General features: G+C 31.6%; 1 protein-coding gene and 2 pseudogenes across 4 annotated transcripts in view; 2 read left to right on the top strand and 1 right to left on the bottom strand.

Annotated features, from left to right (window-relative positions):
* FCHO2 (FCH and mu domain containing endocytic adaptor 2) overlaps positions 1-24,808 on the bottom strand; it is a 105,190-nt gene that overhangs the window by 76,519 nt on the left and 3,863 nt on the right. Inside the window, exons 1-5 of one of the 4 annotated variants that reach the window (XM_039870197.1) lie at positions 17,623-17,645; positions 14,943-15,034; positions 5,854-5,928; positions 3,708-3,849; positions 3,160-3,312 (exon numbers count right to left, since the gene is read on the bottom strand). In XM_039870197.1, coding sequence (XP_039726131.1) covers positions 3,160-3,312; positions 3,708-3,849; positions 5,854-5,928; positions 14,943-14,995 — 423 coding nt within the window. In that variant the 5' untranslated portion in view covers positions 14,996-15,034; positions 17,623-17,645. Of the gene's footprint in view, positions 1-3,159; positions 3,313-3,707; positions 3,850-5,853; positions 5,929-14,942; positions 15,035-16,590; positions 16,616-17,496; positions 17,520-17,622; positions 17,646-24,808 lie in introns of those variants that run through there. The other 3 variants (XM_039870195.1, XM_039870196.1, XM_039870194.1) reach the window with 3 other exon arrangements.
* Positions 4,147-4,265, top strand: LOC120608318 (uncharacterized; annotated as a pseudogene).
* Positions 18,976-19,103, top strand: LOC120608327 (uncharacterized; annotated as a pseudogene).

Raw genomic sequence — 24,808 nt, 5'->3', positions numbered from 1 at the left:
TTTTTTTCTTTTGCAGAGAATTAAAAATTATGTAAAAGACAGCAAAATCTACATATTTTTCTGGAACTTTGCTTTTCTTGCTCAACATTATACTTTTTAGATTTACCTATGTTAATTCATGTCATTCTAGCTCACTTTTTTTTCCTTTTGTAAAAGAAATTCTAGAGCACACAAAAGAAGAGTAATAAACCACATGAACCTGGCTCTAAGATTACCTCCATTCCTCTCCATCCAATATTTTTTTTGCTAGAGTACTGTAAATCCCATATCACTTTACCCTTTTATTTTACCCATTTATTTCAACTACTGAATAGTCTCATTACATAAAACATTCTCCTACTGCTGAACATTAAGGTGGTTTTACGTAAAAATATTTTTTCTCCAATTTGACAACCAACCTATTTATAATTTATATGTATTATGGTTATTGGTATGTTTGGACTTATTTCTTTCAACTTATTTTGATTTTTCTGCCTATCATTCTTTTATTTTGCTCTCTATTTTTCCTCTTATTGATAAATTTTAATACTTTTCTTTTTGCTGACTTAGAAGACTTATATTATACTTTTCTAGTAGTTATTTAATGTGCATATTTGGCTACTATTAAATCTAATACATCATTAATGGTAAAGCACATTATCTTGTGTATGACTAAAATAGAAAATGCTGTCAAGTAAGCCATGAAATAAGACTTTATCACATTTTTTATTTTATACCTATTTAAAGAGCCTTTTAAAACCTACTTAGAGGTAGATTTTTATTCTATACCACTCCTATGTGATACAGAGGAAGAAAAAAAAGAAAATGAACTGTTTGAGATACTCTTAAATCAAATTCATATTCAGATTTTAACCCTTCACAATTATTTTCTAATTCAGGGATCACTGAGATCTGTTTTTTTCCAATGTAATATTATCCTAAGTGTCATCAAGGGCATTATTACACAGCATTTCTTAAAAGTGTTTCATTATTATCTCCAGATTTTCTTCCAAACACTGGGGCTTACATTTTCTTATCTTACCAAGAGATGTCAACAAAAAGGTTTGTAGATAACATCAAAACTATTCCTTCCTCAATTGGTCTTAAAGTGGTCTGTTAACTAAAAAATCCAAGTATTAACTAAAAAATCCAAGTATTGCAGTTGTCCAATCATGTTACCTGGTATAATTAATTTCACATGGGCAATAAAACTACACCACAAATACCACCTAACAACAGTGATAAGATACCATTAAATGAAGATGCACTGATTTCAGAGATGTGAGGAAAAGAAATACCTGGTAGCTTTTAATAATCTCTCTTTCTCTGGTGTCTAGGTCTGAATTTATCTTAAAATTCTTAATACAAAGAATATACTTTAAATCTGAGGACTCTTGAATTTCTTCAATTCTGATAAATTCTGAGCTGTTAAACTGCAAATACTACTTGCCCACCATTCTCTCCATTTTTCTTGTCTGAAATTCCTATCAGATGAATGTTATAACCCTTATTTCTCTGTATTATGTTCTGGGTGGGTTGTCTCAGTATTACTTTCAAAATTCTCTTTGACTATATCAAGTCCAAAGACCACCTTCTCCATTCTTTAATTTCATTTCAATAACCCTATTTTTCAGATCCAATAACTATTTTCCTATCTATTAGACCTTGATTCATTAGGTCTTTAGTCTTTAGTTTCTTAATCTTCTTTAATATAAGTTTATATTGGGTCATCTCTTTGAACATCCTTGACACACATATTTTTGTTCCTCTGTAATTCTTATTCCAATTGTTAAATTTATTGGTGTCTTAATATTAGATTTCTCAGGGGTGCTCTAGAATTTCTGTTGTTTGCTCATTTCAAATGGGAGGTTTCTTGGTTTTTTCTCACTCTTTTCTCTCCATCAGTACTGCTGGACAACTCTATAGAATACAGTGTAAATGGTACCTCCTAGAATTGCGTTATGCTCTATCCTTTACGCATACCCATCCCCAGCTACCAGTTTTCAGGTTATTTTTTGCCAGCCCTTCAAGTCCCCAATTTAATATCAGTCTTATAAAGACAGTTTAATTACTTCCCCAGAAAAATAATGGTGATATGGCTCAAACAGTCATAAATTGGTTCCTTCACTCGATTCCCAGTCAGAATGGAATCCCAAAAACCCCAACTTCCAACAAAGCTTTAATTTAGTCCTAGTCAGCAGCCCAAGAGCCCTTCTTCCTACCTACAGCTTTCCACAGTAAATGTGGCTCCTTGTGCTTACCTTACGTAGGGAACATTTAGTGCCCTTTACCAAACAAAAGCCAAATTCTGCTTAACTTAGAACTTAAAGTCCAACAAGCCTGCATAATCAATCTCTACATGCCACTCCAGGTTTCTGTTCTATTTCTGGTTCACAGGGATAATATTCTTTTTGGATCCTATTATTTTGTTTTCTTTTTATATTTTATTCATAATTGCTGTCAGGAATGGAGGGTTTTTTTAAATTGTGAACTTACTATGCCCCATTTCCCCACCCCGCCACTTATCACCCCCAAATTCCATCAATTGTTTTAATCTTTCCATATTCTCTTCTAGTTTTTGCCCTGTATGTATACCTTTGTAATTATTTTAACTGTAATATGGTTACAATTTGGTTTTCCTTTTTTACTGGATATTTCAAATACTTAACATAGCTTTCAAAATTATCACTCCCTATGGCTCATTCCTAATAGAAACTATACCACATCAAACAATTGAATGGTTGGGGGGAAACATGAGTGGGGGAAAGGGTTGTGGTTTACCACAATACTATAAAAGTGTGCTGAATGTCAACAATAAATCACCCACAATATATATTTAAAGCTTATCTTCAAGTATCTATGCCTTTCTAAATATACCAAGTCTTACTTCAAAAATGTTTTTACCTCATTGTTGAATCTTATTGTTGAAGCAGTATCTCATTGATTATCTTATAAAAATATCCTATGTGTCACTGACATAAAGAAATCATTCCTTTTTATGTGTCTGCTAATCTATTTACCATACATTTTGCAAATCTTGTTTCACTCAGGTAAATCACTAACAGAGGCACAGTGTCTTATCTTTAGTATGAGATCATTCTTGAATGTCTGAAAATTAAATGCAGTCATACACGTGACAGTGCTTTGAAACCACAGAGGTATTATTTTTATTATAATTACCTTTTCTATTTCTCTTTGTGTAGCTCCTTCCTTTTTCAAACGTTCCTGTTCTACACACTTGGCATTGTAATTTTCCTTGGATTTCTGGAGGGCCTGAGTTATGCTCTGAATGGTTTGAACAGCTTCCAGAGTTCCAGCAACTTCTTCTTTAGTCTGTTTGGTATGAAATAATTCATCAAAAATGATCAAACTGTAAAGCACTCAATATGTGACCAATCAACCCTTTAGAAAGAAAAAACTGATATCCATGCTAAGCAAAATAAGTCAAACAAAAAAGTAGAGAACCACGATTTCACTCATATGTGGGATTAAAACTGAAAGCAACAAAGAAACAAAAACTCATATACACAGACAATATAGTGGTTACAGAGGAAAAGTGGGGGGAGATACAAAAGGATAAAGGGGGTCAAATGGTGACAGAAGGAGATCTGACTGGGTGATGAACACAATGCAATATACAGATGATGTATTATAGAACTATACACTTGAAAACCTACAATTTTATTAACTAATGTCACCCCAATAAATTTAGTTTAAAAAATTGATACCTTTTTATGAGATTTTACTTGTTCTTCTCCATATTTCTGAACTTCCTTGATTAATTCTTGTAATTTTCTAACAAGATCCAAATGACAATTAGCTAATTTCTCTGTAGATGTTTTGAACACATCCCACACTGGCGCAAATGTTCTAAGGAAAAGAAAACATGGGAGTAATTTATTAAGAGAAAAAAAAAGTTTAAGGCTCCAAAATAGAACTAATGGAAATAAAAATGTTATAGTCAGCAATTTTAATCAGGCAAAAGATTAAATTAAAATATATCACAAATTAAATGACAGACTGGCCTTAATTTTTTAATCCTTGGTTGATTTTTAAAATATTTTTGGACCTCAGGTATATAGAAATGGGTTAACTACTTATGACATGTCTGGCCAATGGTTAATTTAAACTAATTTGGTCAGTACAGAATTTTAAATCTTTATGACTGTCTACAGCCATGTCACCCTGAACAAACCCGATTCCGTCTGATCTTGGAAGCTAAGCAGAGTCAGGCCTGGTTAGTACTTGGATGGGAGACCACCTAGGAAGACCTGGTGCTGTAAGCGTAAAAAATAAAAAAGAAGGATTGTAAGCTGACAAGGTCCTTGCAATCTATGAGGTCAACCAAGGGTTGCCTCACCTAAAAAAATTAAATAAAATAAAAATATAAAAATAAAAATAAATAAAAATAAAATAAAATAAAAATCTTTATGATTTTAAGAGATGACATTAACACACAAAAAATCACTTATTATTTGAGAAGTACACATTCCAAAGACAGAAATATTGTCAGTAACTTTATTATCAGAAAACACAGTTTAAGTCAATCCATGTTTTTTCTATCTACTACCTGGTAACTAAAAATAGGTTAGAACTTTCTATATTAAAACCACAGTCAACTGGTTAAAGCTAGCTTCTGTTATTCTACTTTCTTTTACTGTGGTAAATAAAAAAGAAAGTACATTTTAAAAGAGCACGTCTAAATGGAGGCTCTAGAAACAGGAGGCTACCAGAAAAGTGAGGAGATGGAAAAAAGAAGGAAGAATGAAGTTGTTTTGAAGGAATGGAGGAAGAATTAAAGGAGAACTGGGAGGAAAACAAAACAAAAAACAAACATGGCCATCAACCACCAGTCCCCACTCTCCTCGAAAAGGTGGCAGAACTCCCCATCTTTCCCAACCAGTATATATGCTGCAGAAGGCCCTCTTAGCTGTGGCTGACAGGACTTACATAATGGACAGTGTCACTACCTAGTGGATGAAACTGAGAGTCCAGTTCCTTTTTACCCAGGCTGCAAAGTAGGAAGACTTTTTTATTTAAAAACACTCAATGACATTAGAGAATATTGTCATAAAATAGTTAACCAGTTTTTTGGATCACAGAATCATATGTGAATCTGATAACTGATAGAGACCCTCTTCATCAGAAATATGAATACCTACACAAAATTTTATCTAAAATTTCAGAGGATTCACAGACTCATGAGAAACCCAGATACAGAGGACTCTTTCATTGAATAGCATTATAAAAATCTTCATAAATGTTGGACTAATTATTTTCACACCTGAGCTAAAATATAACTTTTTCCCAAATTTTAGATAAACAGAGTAAGTATTCCTTCTAGAGTTGTTATGGTTCAAATTATACAATTATTCTTCCCAGAGTTGTTACAGGTATGAGAACATCTCATTTTAAATATATTATTATTAATATTCATTTTTCAAAAGATACATTTCTTCAACACAAATTTTTAAAAGGAATATTTAATGATGATCTATAAAATCATGACTTTTTAATGTATTTTAGTCATTTTAATAGTTTAAGTTTTTAAAGATCATTGTTCAACAGAATTTCAGTAAACTTACAGAAAACTAGAATAACATGCATAACATACAACATTTATAAAATCAAAATTATACTACTGAATGACTAGTTTATAAAGGGGGAAAGTAAGTTTCATTTATTTTGACTGCATTAAGTGATTCAGCAAGTTCAACTATATTTTCAATTAAGTCAAGAATATATTCATATATACATCTTAAATAATTACATATCATATTTATAAACAATTATATCCTCAATGAAACATAATATTCTGAAGAACTCTGCCTAGATCAACACTGAAAAAAGAGTTCTCCAAAGAAATTAACTTACCCAAGTTGAGAATAATTGCTTGCGGATTTTGCTAGTTTTGTCATAGACCTGGAGTACGCTTCTTCTATAGTAGCTCTGTTAAATCAAATTTTCATATTATAATATCTCTTGGTTAATGACCAAACACAGCAAAGTTATCAAAATACAATTAAAACTGTAAAAACAAAAAGATAACTCAAATTATATGTTAGAAATAAGTAAGTATGTGGTCTTAATGCCTTTTGCACACATCTACTTAAAAAACTAGTCTGATGTAGAACTAAAATAATTTGTATCACCAAAAAAACATAAATGAAGTCACTACTCTTTTTACCTTTAGTACCTATGGTTATTTAAACAGGAAATACAAAAGTGCTGCATCTTGTAGTATTCTCTCTCTGTAAACTGACTGTGTGAAAGTCATTTGTTTTTAATACTTACTTGGTGTACGTAATATAGTTTTATTATGCTTCCACATTGTGATTTCATTATTACGTACATTTAATAGAATAAGAGATTGATGATAATCATTTGCACAAAACTAAATATGAATTATTAGCAAGTCTAAAGTCCTGAACTTCATGGCTTAATCTATTAAGTGATTAGATCTAAAATACTAACGAGTATTTCACACTAGAATAATGTGTTTTATATAACTAGCTGATAGAATTTTAGGCTTAATAAAAACAAAACATCAACCAATGACATTAAATATAGGATAAAAAAAAATTTTTCCACAGACAACATAACCTACTTATACAAAACATGAGGCTGTCTTGGCCTTCGTAACACTGCATAATTTAAGTTCTACCTTATCTCTCCATAAACACCCTGTTCCTTCTTAGTCTGTGCTACTCTTAACAGTGGAACAGTCTATAACCACCAGTGCCTTTCCATTTACTTTGATAGGTTCAACTTTCTATCTCCACCACTCTTCTATCAAACCATCTGTTTAATATCTAAAAACAAATACAATTCTACTTAGATATCTTAATCACCTCAAACTCAAATGACCTAAACTAAGCTTATCTCCGAACTCTTTCCCAGCCCCATTCGGCTCTCTAACAGTATCTGCCTCTCACTGCTGGCGTTGTGACTTTTTCCTGCTCCTTTAAACTTTGTCTTCTTAATATACTACATTACGAAGGCAGTATTTTAATAATTTTTTTAAAAAGTTAATACAAAAAGTAATATTAATATCTCAATGGAGAAGTTTAACAGCTAGAAAAAAGTGGTTCAATTTCTAGTAATAATGAATCGATATAAAAACTTCCCAATGAGGAAAACTAGAAAAAATATGGGGGAACATGGCAGTGTGACTAAAAGGCATCAGAGAACTAAACAGGCAGTTAAGAATCCGTAGGCTAAAATCCGATCCGAGAGAGGAATATCCAGAGAAGTGAGTCAGATACATAGGGCAGCTTTTCCCTTGGGGGCATCTAGAAGAGGCAGCTAAGGTTGAGAAGTGAAGCAGAGCTTTCCAGAACCTCACAGGATAAGGAAAACCAAATGATAGATTTAGACTTGCCAATGGTGGGAAGCATGGGAAATCTCATGACTCTTAAGTTGAGACTTTAAGAGTAAGAATGAACCATAAGTAGGCAAGCTCTCAAAGGGTCTACAATCCATATCTTTTCAAACTCTGATACTGGATCCTATATGGATGCCTCATACGAATTCATAAAACTACCAGGCACATAAGGAAACAAAATAAGATAAACAAAAAACAACAGGAACAAATTAGCAATGTTCCAAAAGCTGAGGTTGTAAAACTTAGACCTTAGGAGTTTATTTATTATGTTCAAGGAGAAAGTAGATTAAACCAAGAATTTCAGTAGAGAACTAGATATTATTTTTAAAAAGTAGAGGAAAGCACGGCAAATGTGTAAAAAATACAAACTGTTTATATGAAAAACAAAACAAAAATTAATATCTCAATGGATGAGGTTTAACAGTAGATTCAGTATACTTTAGTGAGAATAAACTAGAAGACAGGTGAGAAGAATCTCCTGGAATAAAGCCAAGAGAGAAAAAAGAATGTAAAACAGAAAAAGAAATAAAGGACAAAGCAAAAAAAAAAAAAAGTCTAACATATGTTGTAAAGAGAGAAAGAATGGGTCAGAAGTATTATTTGCTGAGATAATAATGAAGTTTTTTCCAAATAACAAAAGATATCAAACCACAGATCCAAGTAGCCCAACAAATCTTAATAAGATAAATAAAAAAGATATCTATACCTAGTAACACCATAGTCAAACTGTTAAAACTCAAAGACGAAAAAGTAAAATGCAAAACTATAAAACTCTTAGAAGATACTACAAGAGAAAACCTAGAACCTTGGGTATAGTGATGTCTTTTTAAATATAATACCAAGACACAATCTGTGAAGAAAAGCTGGACTTCACTAAAATTTAAACTTCTGGTCTGTGAAAGATAATGTCAAGAAGATGAGAAGACAAGTCACAGACCCGGAGAAACCATCTGCAAAGACACACCCAATATAAAAGAACTCTTAAAATTCAACAGTAACAAACAACTTGATTAAAAAATGGGCCAAAGACCGTAACAGACACCTCTCCCAAGAAGATACACAGACAGCAAATAGGCATATGAAAAGATGTACGACATCACATGTCCTAAGGAAAATGTAATTAAAAAGAGATACCATTATATAACTATTAGAATGGCCAAAGTCTGGAACACTGACTGTTGTAGTTATGTTTTTCTAAAAGCCCTTACTTTCTAAATACACATCTGAAATGCTAATGGATGAAATGTATTGTTTCTGAGTCTGAAATCTGCTTCATAAACAATTCAGTAGTAATGGCATGGAATAGATGGAACATGAGTTGATAACTGGCCATGATTTGATAACTGTTGAACCTTGGTGGCTACAACATGAAAGTATAACAAGTTCATAACTTTTGTATAAGTTTTATAAGTGTGAAATTGTCTATAATAAAAATTTTTAAATAAGATAAAAATATGATCAGACTGACAAAACTTGAGAATTCATCACCAGCAAGTCCACATTAAAGAGAATATAAAAAAGATGTTTTTAAAACAGAAGAAAAAATGATCCAGGACAAAGTATTGGGAAAAAAGAAAATAATTTTAATAAATAGAAATAATGACTAAGAATATAGAAGATAAAATTCATAACGATCTGACAACAAATAAAGCTAGATTAGATATGAGAATATATTTAAGTTATCATTAATTTTGTTAGATTATTATTAAAGTCTTTAGCTGCTAAAGATACATACATAAGTATTATGTATATAATAATTTGATACCAGGGAATTGCTTTAAACAAGACTGGCAAAATACTAATTGTTGAAACTGTATTATAGTTTGTTACTGAGTGGTTTATAATATATTCTCTACTTTTTGACAAAGTTTGAAATTTTCCATAATAAAAAAGTAAAGAAATACAAAACAAAAATGGCATATAAGTGTGTATTTCCACAACAAAGTTTTTAAAAATGAATAACTTAATTTTCATAGTAAAAAGTTACACACACACACACACACACACACACACAAATGGCATATAAGTCAGGTGGTGATAGTGCTAAAAGCTTCTTGCATTTTCAGGAAGAGGATAACAGTACCAATTATTATTAGAAATTAATAGGTCAAGGAAGTATGTTATAACCTATAGAATAACAACTAGAAGAACAGCAGAGAAAGATATGACTTCTAAGCTAACAGAAAACAGAATTTTTAAAAAATAGGCCAAAAGGCAAGAAAGTGGAGGGAAAAAGTTTAAAACAAATAGGATAAATAGAAAACAAACGTGAACAGTATAAAGGTTGGCAAATTACAGTACCATCAACCAAATCTAGCCCATTTGCTTGTTTTCATAAATAAAGTTTTATTAAAATGCAGCCATGTTCATCTGTTTATGTATTGACTATAGCTGCTTTTGTACCAAAACAGCAGAAATGAATAGCTGCAGCAGAGACTGGATGGCACACAAAGTCTAGACTTCTACAAAAAAAAAGTCTGACAACCTCTAAGAAAATATATTTGAAACCAAATATATCTCTAATTACACTTAATGTAATTAACTAAATATTCCAATCAAAAGATAAAGATTGACAAAATGGCTTTAAAAATAAGAAAGAAACATACCTAAACCCCAAGGACACAGCAAAGAAAAGAAAAAATAAATATACCAGGCAAATACCAAAAGCAAACTGATGACATTGCAGTAACAACAATGTAGACCCCGAGGCAAAAACACTGCAAAAGATATAAAAGTACACTCCATAATGATAAAAATTTCAGTTCACCTGAAGATGTAATAGTTCCAAATTTACATCTACCTACTAATATGCCTCATATAAAGCAAAAAATGACAGAACTATATGGATTAACAGACAAAAATCACGAATCAAAATGGAAAATTTGCAATACAACTCTCTCAGGAACTAATAAAATAAGCAAGATTAAAAAAAACAGTAAAGATATATTAGAAATGAACAATTTACCATAATGAGTATATACACAACCTTATATCCAACAAATATAGTCTTTTTAGGTACATACAGATATTTGCCAAAATTGACTCTATCCTAGTCTATAAACCAAAAGTTAACAGATTTCAAAACACTGAAATGATAGAGTATGTTCTCTAACAAATTAAGCATGTAATCAACATCAAAAATACGCCTTTAAAAATCAACACATTTGGAAATTAAGAAATATACTTCTAAATAACCCAGGAGGCAAGAAAGCACAATGACACAAAATATATTAAAACTCAAATAATAAAAATCTTATTTCTCAAAATGAGTAGGGAGCAACAAAAGCAATGCTTGACAGACATTTATAGACTTAAATGAATATATTGGAAGAAAAAAGGGGTTGAAAATCATTAAGTTAAGAATCCATCTCAAAAGTTAGAAAAAGAACAGCAACTAGAACACAAAATCAAAGGAAATAAGGAACAGAAGTTAATAAAACAGAAAATAAAATACACAAAAAAGAGAGGATCAACAAAACCAATAGTTGCTTGTTTATAAAAACTATTAAAATCAACAAATGCTAAATGAGACTAATCATGTAAAAGAGAAGGCACAAAAACCGTCAGGAATGAAAAGTGGGACATCAGTACAGATACTGAAGACATTCAAAAAAATGTTCATAAGAGGATATGAAGAATAACTTTTTTGCCAATAAATTTGAAAATTTAGATGAAATGGAAAAATTCCTTGAAAATACAACTTACCAAATTCACAGAAGAACCGGAATAGCTGAACACACTTCTAACTATTAAAGAAATTAAACATGATTTTTAAAACCTTCCCTCAAAGATATTCCAAGCACAGATGGCTTTACCAGCATATTCTAAGAAAAACATAAGAAACTATAATACATAATTTTTCCAGAGAATACAAAAATAGGATATACTCCCTATAAGGTCAAAAAACATTGATACCAAAACCTAACAAGGACATTTAGAGAAAAGCCAATCTCACTCACACAAGTATACATGCAAAAATCCTAAATAAAATAGCAGCAAATTGATCCAACATTTTATAAAAATACCATCTTTACCAAGCTGAGTTTATAACAGGAATAGAAGTTAAACATTCAAAGTTTAATGTAATTCAGATTAACAAGGGAGGAAAAAAGAAAGAAAAGGAAAAAATATATCATCTCAAAAATGCAGGAAAAGTATTTGACGAAATTCAATATCCATACATGATGTTTTTAAAAAAATTTTTTTAAAAAGAAATAAAAAAAATAATAAAAAATAAGAGAGGAAAACAAAAAAAAAACGGCAAAAAGAAAAAGATTTTTAAAAAAGAAAAGAGGGAAAAAAGAAAGATAAAATAACTTTATCAAAATAGTATTTAAAAGAATTCCTTAATCTGATAAGTAGTAAGGAAAAAAAACTAGAATAAACATGTCCTATTTAAGAGTGAAATGAGACTGGAAACAAGATAAGAATGCCTGTTATCACCATTAGCATTACAATGGAGATATTAGTCAGTACAATAATTCAAGAAAAAGAAATAAAAGGAAAAGGGTTAGAAAGGAAAGGATAAAACTATCATTTGCATAAGCTGTCTACATAGAAAATCCAAAAGAATCTACACACAAATTATCAGAATAAGCAAGAACTGCCCCAGGCTGCTGCTGGGCACAGACAATATATAAAAATCAAGGGAATTTATATAAATTTGTAACACATAACTGACAAAGTGCTTTTACCCAGAATAAAGAATTTCTTCACTTTAATTTTTAAAAGGGGAGAAAAAACAGAAAAATAGGAAAGAGATGAACAGGTACTTCGTAAAAGAGAAAATGTAAATGGCCAACTTCACTATTCATCAGGGAAATACACATTAAAACCACAATAAGATATTACTACTTATCAGAATGACTCAAATTAAAAGACTGCCAATGCCAAGTGTAGATGAGGACATGGAGCAATTGGAACTCTCAAACAAGGCTGCTGGTGGTATAAACTGGTTCCACCACCTTGGAAAACTTTGGCATTATCTACTACAGCGTATGCACACTCTATGATCTGGCAATTCTACTCCAGGGTATATACATGTATACTAAGACACATGTGCAAGAATATTCAAAGCAATATTACCTGTAATATCAAAATTGTTGATACATGCAACATGAATCAATCTCAAAATTATATTGAGTGAAAGTAACAGACAACGAAGTACATCCTGCACAATTCAATTTATATAAAATTCCAGAAAATGCAAACTGACCTAAGTGTCAGAAGCAAGTAAGTTGTTTAAAAAAAAAAGGAAATGACTGGATGCTTAGAGATGGGGTGGAGGGATGCTCACTGTCTTGATTGTGGTGTTGGTTTCATGAGTGTATATATGTCAAAATGTATCAAATTATATACTTTAAATATGTACAGTATATGTCAGTTATACCTCAATAAAGCTATTGAAGGGAGGAAGGGAGGAAAAAAGGAAGGAGGGCAAGAAGAAAGTCTGAATGACTGACTTAGGAAGTCATTTAATCTTTTTGGGCTCTGATTTTTTTATCTGTAAAATGGAACTTAGTGTTTTGATAGTTAAATGAGATAACGTATGCAAAATTCTTAGTGCATAGCATATATGTAAGTGTCTATCCTTTCTTCCTTTCTTTCTCATTCACTCCTTCAAGAAATCTGAGTATTTAATTGTGCCAGATTCTGTGCTAGGTGCTGGGCTACAACAGAATATTGTACAATGTTCCCATTTAGGGGAACACAGAAAGAAATAACCAAATGAATAATTACAAAATTTTATAAATACTACAAATTGATATATGATGTTGAGAGAGATTATAATAGGTGTTTCTGACCTAGTCAGAGAGATTAGGAAAAGGATTTCTGGAAAAGTGACCACATTGCTGAGCACTAAAGGATAAACAGGCATTAACTAAATGAAGACAGGAATAAGCATGTACAAAGCCTGGATTAGAAGAAGCCTGTCAATAATATGACCAATGTCTCTGGAGAGGAAAACATAAGGAGTCTGGTGTGCCTAAAGCTTGAAAAGTAGTTTTAGGTCAGACCATGCAGACCTATCTTAAGAGCAATGGGAAGCCTCTGAAATGATTAACCAAGAGAGGTAACAAACTGACTTGTAGTTTATAAAAAGCACTCCAATTACAGCGCAGAAAATAAACAGCAGGAATACAAGAATGAAAGTAGGTAGACCCGTTAAGAGCTGTTATTGCTGCATTTCAAGCAACAATAATGGATTGGATTAGGATAACATCTTGGATTACGATAGTGAAGTTAGAGATTCATTATACCCAAAAATCTTTACTGAGGGCCTACTAAAGGAGCAAGCACTATCCCAAGTGCAAGAAATAGAGCAATAAGCAAAAAAGACACACACAAAAAAAAAAAATCCTTGCTCTTCTGAGGTTTAAATTCTAGTGGGGAAAGACAAGATGAATTAGTAAAATCTCGCATATATCAGATGGTTATTAAGTGTTATGAAATAAAGTAGGAAAGGGGGAGTGGAAGAAGGGGCTGTCTTACTGCTCACGGAATCATAAAGGGGCTAGAGTCTAGGCAAAGAGGGGATGGCCCAGGAGTCCTGGACTTACGGTGACAAGGCTAAAGGCATGACAACTGCCTTGATGGTTTCATGGTAGAAATTTATAGTAGTGATGTAAGTGTTGGGGAAGAAGGCTGCCTAGGGGACATGCCAGAGACGCAGAGTTCTGGGGCCTCTCCTTTACTCCTGCCAATGATGATGTAGAAGCCGGTGAGGGAAAGCTTTATCCATAGTACTTAGAGCTTTTGGACTCCCTCTTAACTCCAGTAGAGAGGTGGAAGCTGTCAAAGGATTGGTGTTACATGAAACAGTTTGTTCTCCAATTTCTACCAGTCTGTAAGCTCCATGAGGGCAGAAGTTGTATCTTTGCCACTATATTCCCAAAATCCAGACAAGTGCCTGGCACACAGCACAATGTGATATATATTGAAAGAATAAATAAATGAAGCATTATATCTAAAGGCAAAATATCTCTATATTATCAAGGTAAAGATTTTAAATGTGTCCATATAAAAATTACCAAATGGTGCTAGCCACAGAGCAGCTTTAATCAAATCAAATTATACTGATTTTTAATCATTTTTAAGTTGACTACTATATTCTAAGAATCTTAAAATCACATTTTGTAAATTTGCAGAACTTAAAAATATATGCTTAAAACTTTTTAAAAATAAGTTATAATACATAATTAAACTACAAGTTCAAGAAAACAGTCTTTTCAAATTATTTTAGTATGTTTCAATGACATGTTTATTTAAAGAAATGGTAATATTTTATCCTATAAAGTTCCTCAATTTTTCTATCGTACCATCTTGCTAGCACATTCAATGAAAAATATGTAGATTATATTTTCAAGCAGTGATACGCAAACCAGCTTAACAATGCCACTTGAAGTCACTATTTAGCTCTCAGTGTGTAAATAACCACTACTTTAAAGTATAATTATAGTATACTTTTAACAACTGTATTTGATTACTTTAATTCAAATCCAACCAAAATTTTCTCAATTATTTATATTCTAAAATTTAACCTATAATGAATTGTTAAATGACTTTAAAAAGTACATACCTTTCTCTTACAAAATCTGCTAGTTCTTTTGTCGATATCTGTCCATGTTTCATATTATGGTAAAGGACATCAAAGCCACTATTTTTTTCTCCCTACAATTTAAAAAGATTTTTAGTTTAACAAAAGAGAGAGAGATCAAAATGACTTAAGAATAACCCTGCTAATATGCAATTCTGATGCTCAGGTGAGCTGTCTTTCCTTGACTTAACCATTGTTAATCGTACAACTTTATATCAAAGGAACACTATAAGGTTTCATAAAGTTTACAATTTATTATATATACACATATACATAATCGTATTCTCTATAATCACTTCTAAGGGTATATCAGTGAAACTAAGTCTGAAGTTTTAAGGAATTATACACAGCATAATTTAGAAGATAAACACGGACCTCTTTAAAGACATTATCAAATCTCCATTGAATTCCTTTAACATGCATTAAGGGATTTCTGATTATTTGACTCAAAGTCTGTGCTTTAAATCTTGAATTCTGAGTCAAGACAGCATATTACTAATCATATAAGCATTGAATACCACAAAATACTTTATAATTGCTACTATAAGTCTTCGGTAAACTTAAAACAACTTGAGAAGTGAGAAAGTAGATAAAATTTTAACAAAAGAGCAGTAACAGTCTATTGGCTAGTCTTCAACTAATAGGAAATTAACATAACCAAACCACTACACAATCCTACAAAACTTTTACTGTTGTTTAATCCAATAAATAATAAATTAGTAAGTCATAGCAAAAAGATGATTAGAAATATCAATGTTACAGGTGAAATAAATCAAGCTCGACAACTCTTCCCAATTAGTAGTTTTTACTTTTCTTCAGTGAAAATAAATAATGAACAACTGAATATGTTTACTGGAAATCAAAAAGCAATGGTGTAACCAAGTGTTACACAATCTGAAACCTAATTTTTTGTTTGCCGAAAACAGGTAACATAGGAACTTCCAGTTATGTTAAAGTCATCTTTAATAAACCTCTCACCTAATATACCAAGTAACTAGTTTGTCATACAACACAACAAATTAAAATGTCATATTTGTAAGGAGATAATATAAATAATATCCTTAGCATTTTGCACATAAATTTCCACTTATCAAGAATATAACATAAAACTATAGCCCTTTATGAATTCGAACATATCCACTTGGCTTTTACAATTTTTCAAGATAAAAAAGAAATTTATTACCTAACTTTGGTTTTTTACTTTCCCTCAGTTTTTCATGCAAATTTATTCCAGTCAAATTAAGAATATTCTTTAAGGTAACCATTATCACTAGTCTACAGCAAGCAAAAATAACATCATCATGCAGAGATCAGTAAATAAAATTACAGACAAAATAATGAAGGGACGCATTGTCTCATTGTTACAGTACTATAAACATTGTAAGCAATCAAGAAAAGGTTAAATTATATTCAGAAATCTGAGTCCTTTTTAAGAAGTCCTTGAAAAGTAAGCTCTTTAGGACGTTCACATATCTCAACAGCATATTAATTAAAATTCCCAATAGAGGGAATCAGATTTATTAATTTGTTTACTATGCAATATATAACATCAATATAGTAACCATAATACCTTAGGAAACAGTACTAGCTACTCCATCCCTCAGGTCTTCACACTGAAAGAAAAACTCACCCAAATAAGGATGTGATGCAGAAGAAGCCAACCTCAAAGGGCACTGATGACTAAACATAAACACCCTGCACGATTACAAATCCATTTGTCATTCCTTCCTATTTGGGGATCCATTCATTTACTGAAGTCAAAAAAAATGCAATGAGTCTACTCTAGGCACAATTCTTTTAATAATTTCACAAACCTATTAACACATATTTATTGATCAAAAAATATTTCAAATGACTGATTAAAAAAAACTTTAGGGTCAAGGTGTCTAACAAAGAACCCAGGTTTTACCGTCATCTTTCAAAAATTTACTTTATAGCCTTGATAAGATGATAATGTATTAATATACACGTATTTCAGATATATGCTAAAAAATACAGTATAGCGGTCTCCAATCTTTTTGGCACCGGGGAACAGAGCTCCTATGAGACTCTAATGCCTGATGATCTGAGGTGGAGCTGAGGCAGTGATGCTAGCGCTGTGGCTGCAAATACAGATGAAATTTTGCTTGTTTGTCCCCCGCTCACCTCCTGCTGTGCCATCTGGGCCCAGAGGTTGGGGACTCCTGCAGTAAGAGACAGAACACTGGAGCTCAGGTCTAGATCTATTTGGCTTCAGTGTCTTCACCTGCACAAAACACTGGAAATTATGGGGAAATGGGGAAGAGAGACCATTCCGGAAACTGACATCATAACTGTTATTCTGCCACCATTTAAGATTATCCATTTTTTTTTAACCAAAAGTACCCCCATGCAGGTTCTATAACTTTTATAGTAGTCCCCAACATTTTTAGTAGACGGTTCTAATTCAAAGAAAAGTGAAATAACGAGTATTCCTGAACTGCATATCCATTTATCACAAAAGATTTTGAAGTGAATATATTCCTGTTATTTTCAACACAAAAATTTTTTGCCTTAACATTCTGTTAACTCAGGCAAGCAGAACTTGCTTTTCTTTGGCCAACACAAGAACTTACAAACAACTTGATAGTAGATATTTATTATTGAATAAAATTACAACTAAAGATTAAAGATGTCTTCTGGCCTTCAATATTTCAAACTGTAAATATTCATGCCCTTTGTTCCAGAAATTCCACTCTTAAAAATCTGTATCACAAAAACACACAAAAATAAATGAGGAAGAATAGTCACTGCAGTAGTTTATAACAACAGAAAATCAGAAACAATTCACAAACACCCATTTTACCTTAAATAAAATGACAGTATATCCTACAATGGAAGTGTTTTTTAAAAGACTATGGTATAAAACATTTTTGCAGATTTCTAAATATTACTTTTAAACATCTGCCCAGATATACCATCGGTGGGGAAAAAGCAAGATGCAATTATTCTTAATAGCTAAAAATAACCTAATGTTGGAAACAATCTAAATGTCCACCAACTGGTAAGTGGATACACAAAATGAGGTATATCTTCATTGTGAGGTGTATAAAATGGAATATAACTTAGCAATAAAAAGGAACAAACACTGACACATGCTACGTTATGAACCTCATAAACATTTTATTAAGTAAAAGACGCCAGATGCAAAAGACCACATATTGTATGATTATATGAAATGTCCAGAATAGGAAAAACTATAGAGAAAGAAAGTAAATTACTAGCTGCCTAGAACTGAGGGTGGAAAAGAACATTAACTGTATATGAGCAGGAGGGACTAATTATTGGGAGGATAAAAATGTCCTAAAACTGATTTATGGTGATGGTTGCAATACTCGGTAAAGTTACTAAAAATTAATAAATTGTACACTTAACATGGGTAGATTTTATGATATATATAAAATATGCTTCAGTGGGTTGTTTTAAAAAAAGGAAGAAGGAAGAGAGACATTAGAAGTCCCTTTCTCTCTTGGATAGTAGTTTTGCTTGGTTTTGTCTTAATAAAATGGTTCTTGCTATCTCAATTTCTGAAAGTTGGTATTTTCCTAGTAAGAGCAATATATTTTTAATTTTTAATTTTGAAATAAATGTAGACTTACAGGAAACTGCAGAAAAATGTACAGGGAGGTACCATATATGAGCAAGATATATTTTTTAGTTGAATGGTCAAATCTTATTAGAAAGGTCAGCCCTCCCTAACAATTAGACCTGGTTGCTATTTATGTTCACTGATAACAGATGACTGCAGAATCCATAACGGCCCATTATTCTATGGAAGCCTGACACAGTTTTGTTTCTTTTTTAGGTAAAAAAAATTAACATAAAAGGTAAGGTGTAAAACAGTAAATCTATTAAGATTTCCTTTTTACTGAAAAAAATAATATGTTGCATATATGTTTAGAAAAAAATCTGAAAGCATATACAGCAAACTATTAACAGCAAAATATTTCTGGGAAGTGGAATACTGAGCACAGATTAACTTTCTAATAAAAAATTAGTCTATGGCCATGCTACCCTGACCACACCCGATACACCCGATCCCGTCTGATCTCCGAAGCTAAGCAGGGTCAGGCCTGGTTAGTACTTGGATGGGAGACCACCTAGGAAGACCAGGTGCTGTAAGAGTAAATAATAATAATAATAAATAAGCCAAGTCTTCAATACAAAAGTAACAAAGTTAAAAGCTATCATGACAGTTTTAAAATGCAATTTTCAATTTATTGGATTTCATCAACCAATGTCACCATAAAAAAAAAATTAAAAAATAAATAAAAATTTAAAAAAATAAATAAAATGCAATTTCTCCCCAAATACACTACAACTGTTGGTATAAAATCTTGCTTATCAATGGCTAGGTTTCTTTTCCTTATGCTCAAATTTTTAGATTATTCTATATTCTAGAAATATAATTCACACACCATATAGTTCACTCATTTAAAGTGTACAATGCAATAATATTTAGGATATTTAGACTTGAGCAACCATCACCACAATCATTGTTAAAACACTGTCACTGCAAAACAAAAAACAAAAAACACCTAAATAAAGGCCTACCTCGGAGATATTCAGACCACCGCATTAAAGTGAGTATTGCAACAAAGTCATGAGCTTTATGCTGGTGGAAGGTCTTGCCTTCAATTTGCAGAAAACGCAATATCTGTGAAGCGCAATAAAGCAAAATGCAATAAAATGAGGTACACCTGTAGCTAGAGTTTTAGAAACAGGTATTTACTCATTAGTAGTGAGCTTTTCAGCTGGCCTGTTCATTAGTTTAATCAACAAAAGTAAATACATATGTCCACAAAGAAATCTGTACAAGAATGTTTATAGAATCATCATTCATAATAGCCGAAAAGTGGAAAAAACCCAAATGTCCATCACCTGACAAATGGATAAACAAAATGTGATATACCCATGCACTGAAATCTTATTCAGCCATAAAAGGAACGAAGCACTGATACATGCAAGAATGTTAATGAACCTTGAAAAGGTTCTGCTAAAAGAAAGAAGCCAGTCACAAAAGACCACATACTATATGATTCCATTAATATTAAAGCCCCGAATAAGGAAATCTATAAAGACAGAAAGTAGATTAGTGAGTTGCTTAGTGGGGAGAAAAAGTAGAGAGTATGAAAGGTAGAGGGTTTCTTTTTGAGGCAATGAAATGTTTTTAAATTGTGATGATGGTTGCAAATATTACCTTAATTGACTGTGAATATTACCCAAAACAACTGAATTGTACACTTTAAATTAGTGAATTATATGGTGTGTAAAATATTTCTAAATAAAGTTGTCCAAAAAGTAAATAACGTTTTTATCCTTTTAATCAATAAATTCTTGCAGAGAAATCTTCAGTATCAACTCACAAAAACAACTATTAACACCATTGCTGGCCCAAGGAGGACAATTACAATGAAGGTTTGCACTAAGATAGGATCTTTTATCTGCTGATCTTAATGCACTTTACAAATAGGTATCATTGTCATAGAACATCCATGGACTATGACCTGAGGCAAACAAAATGACATTATAATCTAATATAAACAAGTGTTAAAAAAAATCTTTGTATAATTCCTAGTATGAAGTAGAGAAAAAAGTTTTATCATTCTTTGAATATGTAAGTTCAAAATCTTACAGATCCTTTAAAAGAACACAAACTTCTCAGTTATTGTGTCCTCTTATCACTCTAACTAACCGTTTGGTGTATGCCAGTCCACGTTCCTTTTTCCATACATGTAGTAACATGTTACTTTTTAATATGAAAATGAGATCGACCATACATACTGTTTTGCACCTAAATTATCAACTAAACTGAAATTTAGTTGAAAAGATAATTAAGTTATAAGTAAGGTCACTAAGTTACTAGAAATATTCAGATTTTTCCTAGCCTAATGTAGAGTCTACAAATAAGACATCCTTGAAATTTCAAATTAAAATGTTTAAGTCATCAAACCTATTTTGGAAAACCAAAGGCATCATTTTCTGGTTCATTTTTATGGCATAACTTTGTACTTTAAATTTTTTTAAGTAGATATAAAATACAATCTAACATAGTTCCACTTGAGAAAGAAATGCATGTCTATTAATGCTATGAAATTCCTATTTTAACTGAAATGGAACTGTTCACATACCTAGCTTTTTAAGAGCCACAAAAAGTAACAATAGAAAAGCACAACACTATAAACCCCACAGATTTTAATGGTTTGAAGCTTCTCCTTGAAAGAATCTTTTAAGGGCAACAGCTAAGTTAAACACTAAAAATAAAAATCATGGATATTCTTCAGTTATGATGAGTCCAAGAGCTGAAAAACAGGAAGAAGATAGTGTAGACAGTGTGAATTAAAAAGTTGATTTTACCTAGTTTTCTTGTCAATTAAAAAAATTTTCTTTGGAGAGGGAAAAGAAAAAAGGGTGAGGAGGTGCTGTCATGTGAACAGCAGCATGCCTAACCTTCCTCTCAACTCAGACTGCCTCAAAAATAAATATCCCTTTCTACCTCTCTACATTCTCCTTTTACTATAGCTCTTCCTGACATTTATTAGATAATCTCAGACAAATCAGACTATAAAGTATAACATTAATATATTTGATGTAGTCTCACATTATCTGCCTTCTCTGAAAAACGTGATAAAACATTTAACTAATTGTGAAGATAGTTTTTCCTTTGAAGAAGGGCCCCTCTAGTAAAGAATTTTCTAGACACTTTTGATGGGAATTCAACAAATATGCAATATTAACAAATACACAAGGACAGCCTTCCAGTGCCATTTTTGCCTTGAAAACTGCTAGGAAGAAAAGGATAAAATATATGCAAGCAATTTTTATACAAATAAATAGGACATTCGACCATAAGCCACAATCTCTTCTAGTCAATGTTCTACTTATACACTGAAATTTTCACACACGATCACTAAAACTATTCTACAGAACTATTGGCTAGATATTGCTGAAGCAAACAACAGTGATTAAAATATGCTGAACGAGCACTGCTCAGTAGTCAAAACAACTCAGTGCAGGTACAAAAGTCACTCAAGTGCATTTGTTGGTGGATTGAAATAAATCTTATTACATTAAAATTTTTTTCTCACCTCTCAGATACTCCTCCCTAATCTTTTTAATTATGACTCACCTCTTCTCAGTTAGTTAAATCCTTAAAACCATCCAAATAGATATTATATATGGATTAAACAAAAATAGCAGATGTAAAGAGTTGTGAGATCATTTTTCTCATTTTTATATCCTTCAAGTTTTCTGTAATATTCTATAAATAAGGTAATTTTCATTATTTTCAAAATGAAAGTAATAAAACTTAACAATTTCAGCTTTCTCCAAAACTCTTCAGGCTATGTTTGCAAAGACAAAGAAAGCTACCTTCTTCACTAGAATCCTGTTCACATTAATACTTAAATCTCCAGTCCTCATAATTCATAAATGGAAAAAATAAAAACTAGAAGTAACCTAAATGTCCAAAGGGGGAGTGGTTAAAAAAATGATGGCCTCTCTACAGAGTCCATGGAAACCTATGCAGTCAGTGAAAATATTTTCAAGAATGCTTAATCACCAGGAAAACGCTTGATGATAATATGTGAAAATTCTAAGATACAAAACTATATCATAGAACCTATTTTGAATTTTGAATTTCTAAAGATCTTAGAGGACAGAGGAAAAGGCTATAGGTAATTTTTATTTTCTTCTGTATTCTTCTGTGTTTTACCTATCATATAATAATGGTTATAATTAAAACAGACAACCATCTTCACTGGCTGCTTCACCCAACTAAAAACTAACACTTGCTATATTTAAGACCCCAGCACCACCAATTTACTTTACTTATATTGTACCTTCATATCTTTTCCATAAAGTCAAGCAAACATGCCTGTCAGTATCTTTGATAATTTTTACGCCTATAATTCCATCAAGGAGCACATTATGTGCCTGATGGAACAGATCAAATTGTGTGCCTCAACTTCATCACAGTTCACTAACAACTTCTCAATTTAATCTCTGACTCTGGCCATTCCAGTAACATTTTCTAGTATCTTCACCAATAGATATAATTACACATCTCATGCTGTTTTTTTTTTTTTTTCATACATCAGGCCAATTTAACTGCTAACTTACACACACCTCTGTGGACCCAATTATTGAAATTCTTTTAACTCTAATATTCTTTAATTTTTCCACACTAGGTAAATTGAAAGCCAAGCCCTTACGCCCTTCTCTTTAAGTCTGCATAGCACCATATTTCTATATGGATTCTTCAGGGTGCTTCTGTTAATTGTTCTAGAAGTATGGAATCAGGATCGATAATCTCAGGAGATACACCATGACTCAAAAAAAAACACTTACAAAGAGCTCATGCTAGCCAAATACGCAGGATGATACACAGCATACCTGTTTTCCCACCTATGCCTAAATTAAGTAGTTCTGAAAGGATTAGAGCATTTAGGATTTAGTGTGTAGGGCTAGAAAAAAAGCCAGACAGCAAAGTTTAATCCTTTCCATATCAGTGTTCTAAAAACCATTCCCTGAATTGAATTTGCATAGACTAAATCAGTATCAATTTTTCACTATCAGTGCTCCTAGATTAAGGCAAAAATACAAAACAATCATCCCTCTACCACCCCTGCCAAAAAATCTAAGGGCCTCACAATAAAATTTAGTGCCATCTAAGATACTATCATTTTTATAAAGTGAACCTATTAGATGTATTTGAACCTAGTTAGATGAAACTGTGGTTTAAATTTTCATAGCCTGTTGCAGTTGAAAATAATTTGGGCATGGCTAACAGTTATACAATAATACCTTTTAACTCAGTGGACATTATCTGCTTGTATATACATAGGTTATCTCTAGAAAGCCACATAAGAAATTGGTAACAGTGATTACCTTTGGGGAAGTGATAATGGCTGGAGAAAAGAAAGGAAATTTTATACTGTATTTATTTCTTACTCCCTTTTGTACCTTTTGAATATTGAAATTTTGCAAATCTGTTAATGTATAAGTATAAATACACATATACATACTATTTAAATTTTAGTATATTTATGTGATGGGATCATATCCTAAGACGGTATCCCAAACTACAATATTTGGAAATTTTAAATAATAAATTCTACATTTTACATTTCTATGGGCACTTCAACCAATTTTCTAAAAATACATATTTTTAATTATCTTATGTATTAAAAACCCCAAATAATCTGTATGTGGGGGCTGAGAGGTTATTAGTCTCTCATCTACAATACTAAATTTAGATTAAATAATCAAGCAAAATTATAATAATGTCTTGCATTCCAAAGTCCTATTAATAGTAATTCCAAGTTTTTAAAAAACATTTTAATCCTCCCAGTTTATCCATATATTCATAGATCAAATTTCAGCTATATAACCAAGTGCTCCAATTTTATTTAAAAGTTAAGTACCAGTGAAATCAACAGACAAATGGAATGAGATTCTTGCACTGGTTAATCAGTAAAAGAAATAAAGTAAAGGAGTATGGAAACACTTCAGGATAAAAATATCTAAGATAACTGTTGTTTGTTCATTTTTGATGTGCTGACTAGAGATAATCTTTGGAAAAAGTCACCTAACTAAAAATGTCAGTTCATTACAATGTGATTTTCGTTAAAGAATACTTGTCTTTGGAAAAATGCTTCGTATCTTACATAGAGTAGGATTATTGTGTAAAATGAGATTTATAAGGTATTTAATCAAGTATGTTGTGCTTACTTATTTTTCCCCGTCAATAATTATCACCTATGAAATCCATTCCTTAAAAAAATTTAAGTCTTGAATTAACCTGGACTTATATAAAAACATAAAGCTAT

This window comes from Pteropus medius, unplaced genomic scaffold, assembly GCF_902729225.1.
Source record: "Pteropus medius unplaced genomic scaffold, Ma_sr-lr_union100, whole genome shotgun sequence".
Lineage (NCBI taxonomy): Eukaryota > Metazoa > Chordata > Mammalia > Chiroptera > Pteropodidae > Pteropus > Pteropus medius.
The sequence above is the reverse complement of the archived record's forward strand: the minus strand, read 5'-3'. Positions and strand labels throughout refer to the sequence as shown.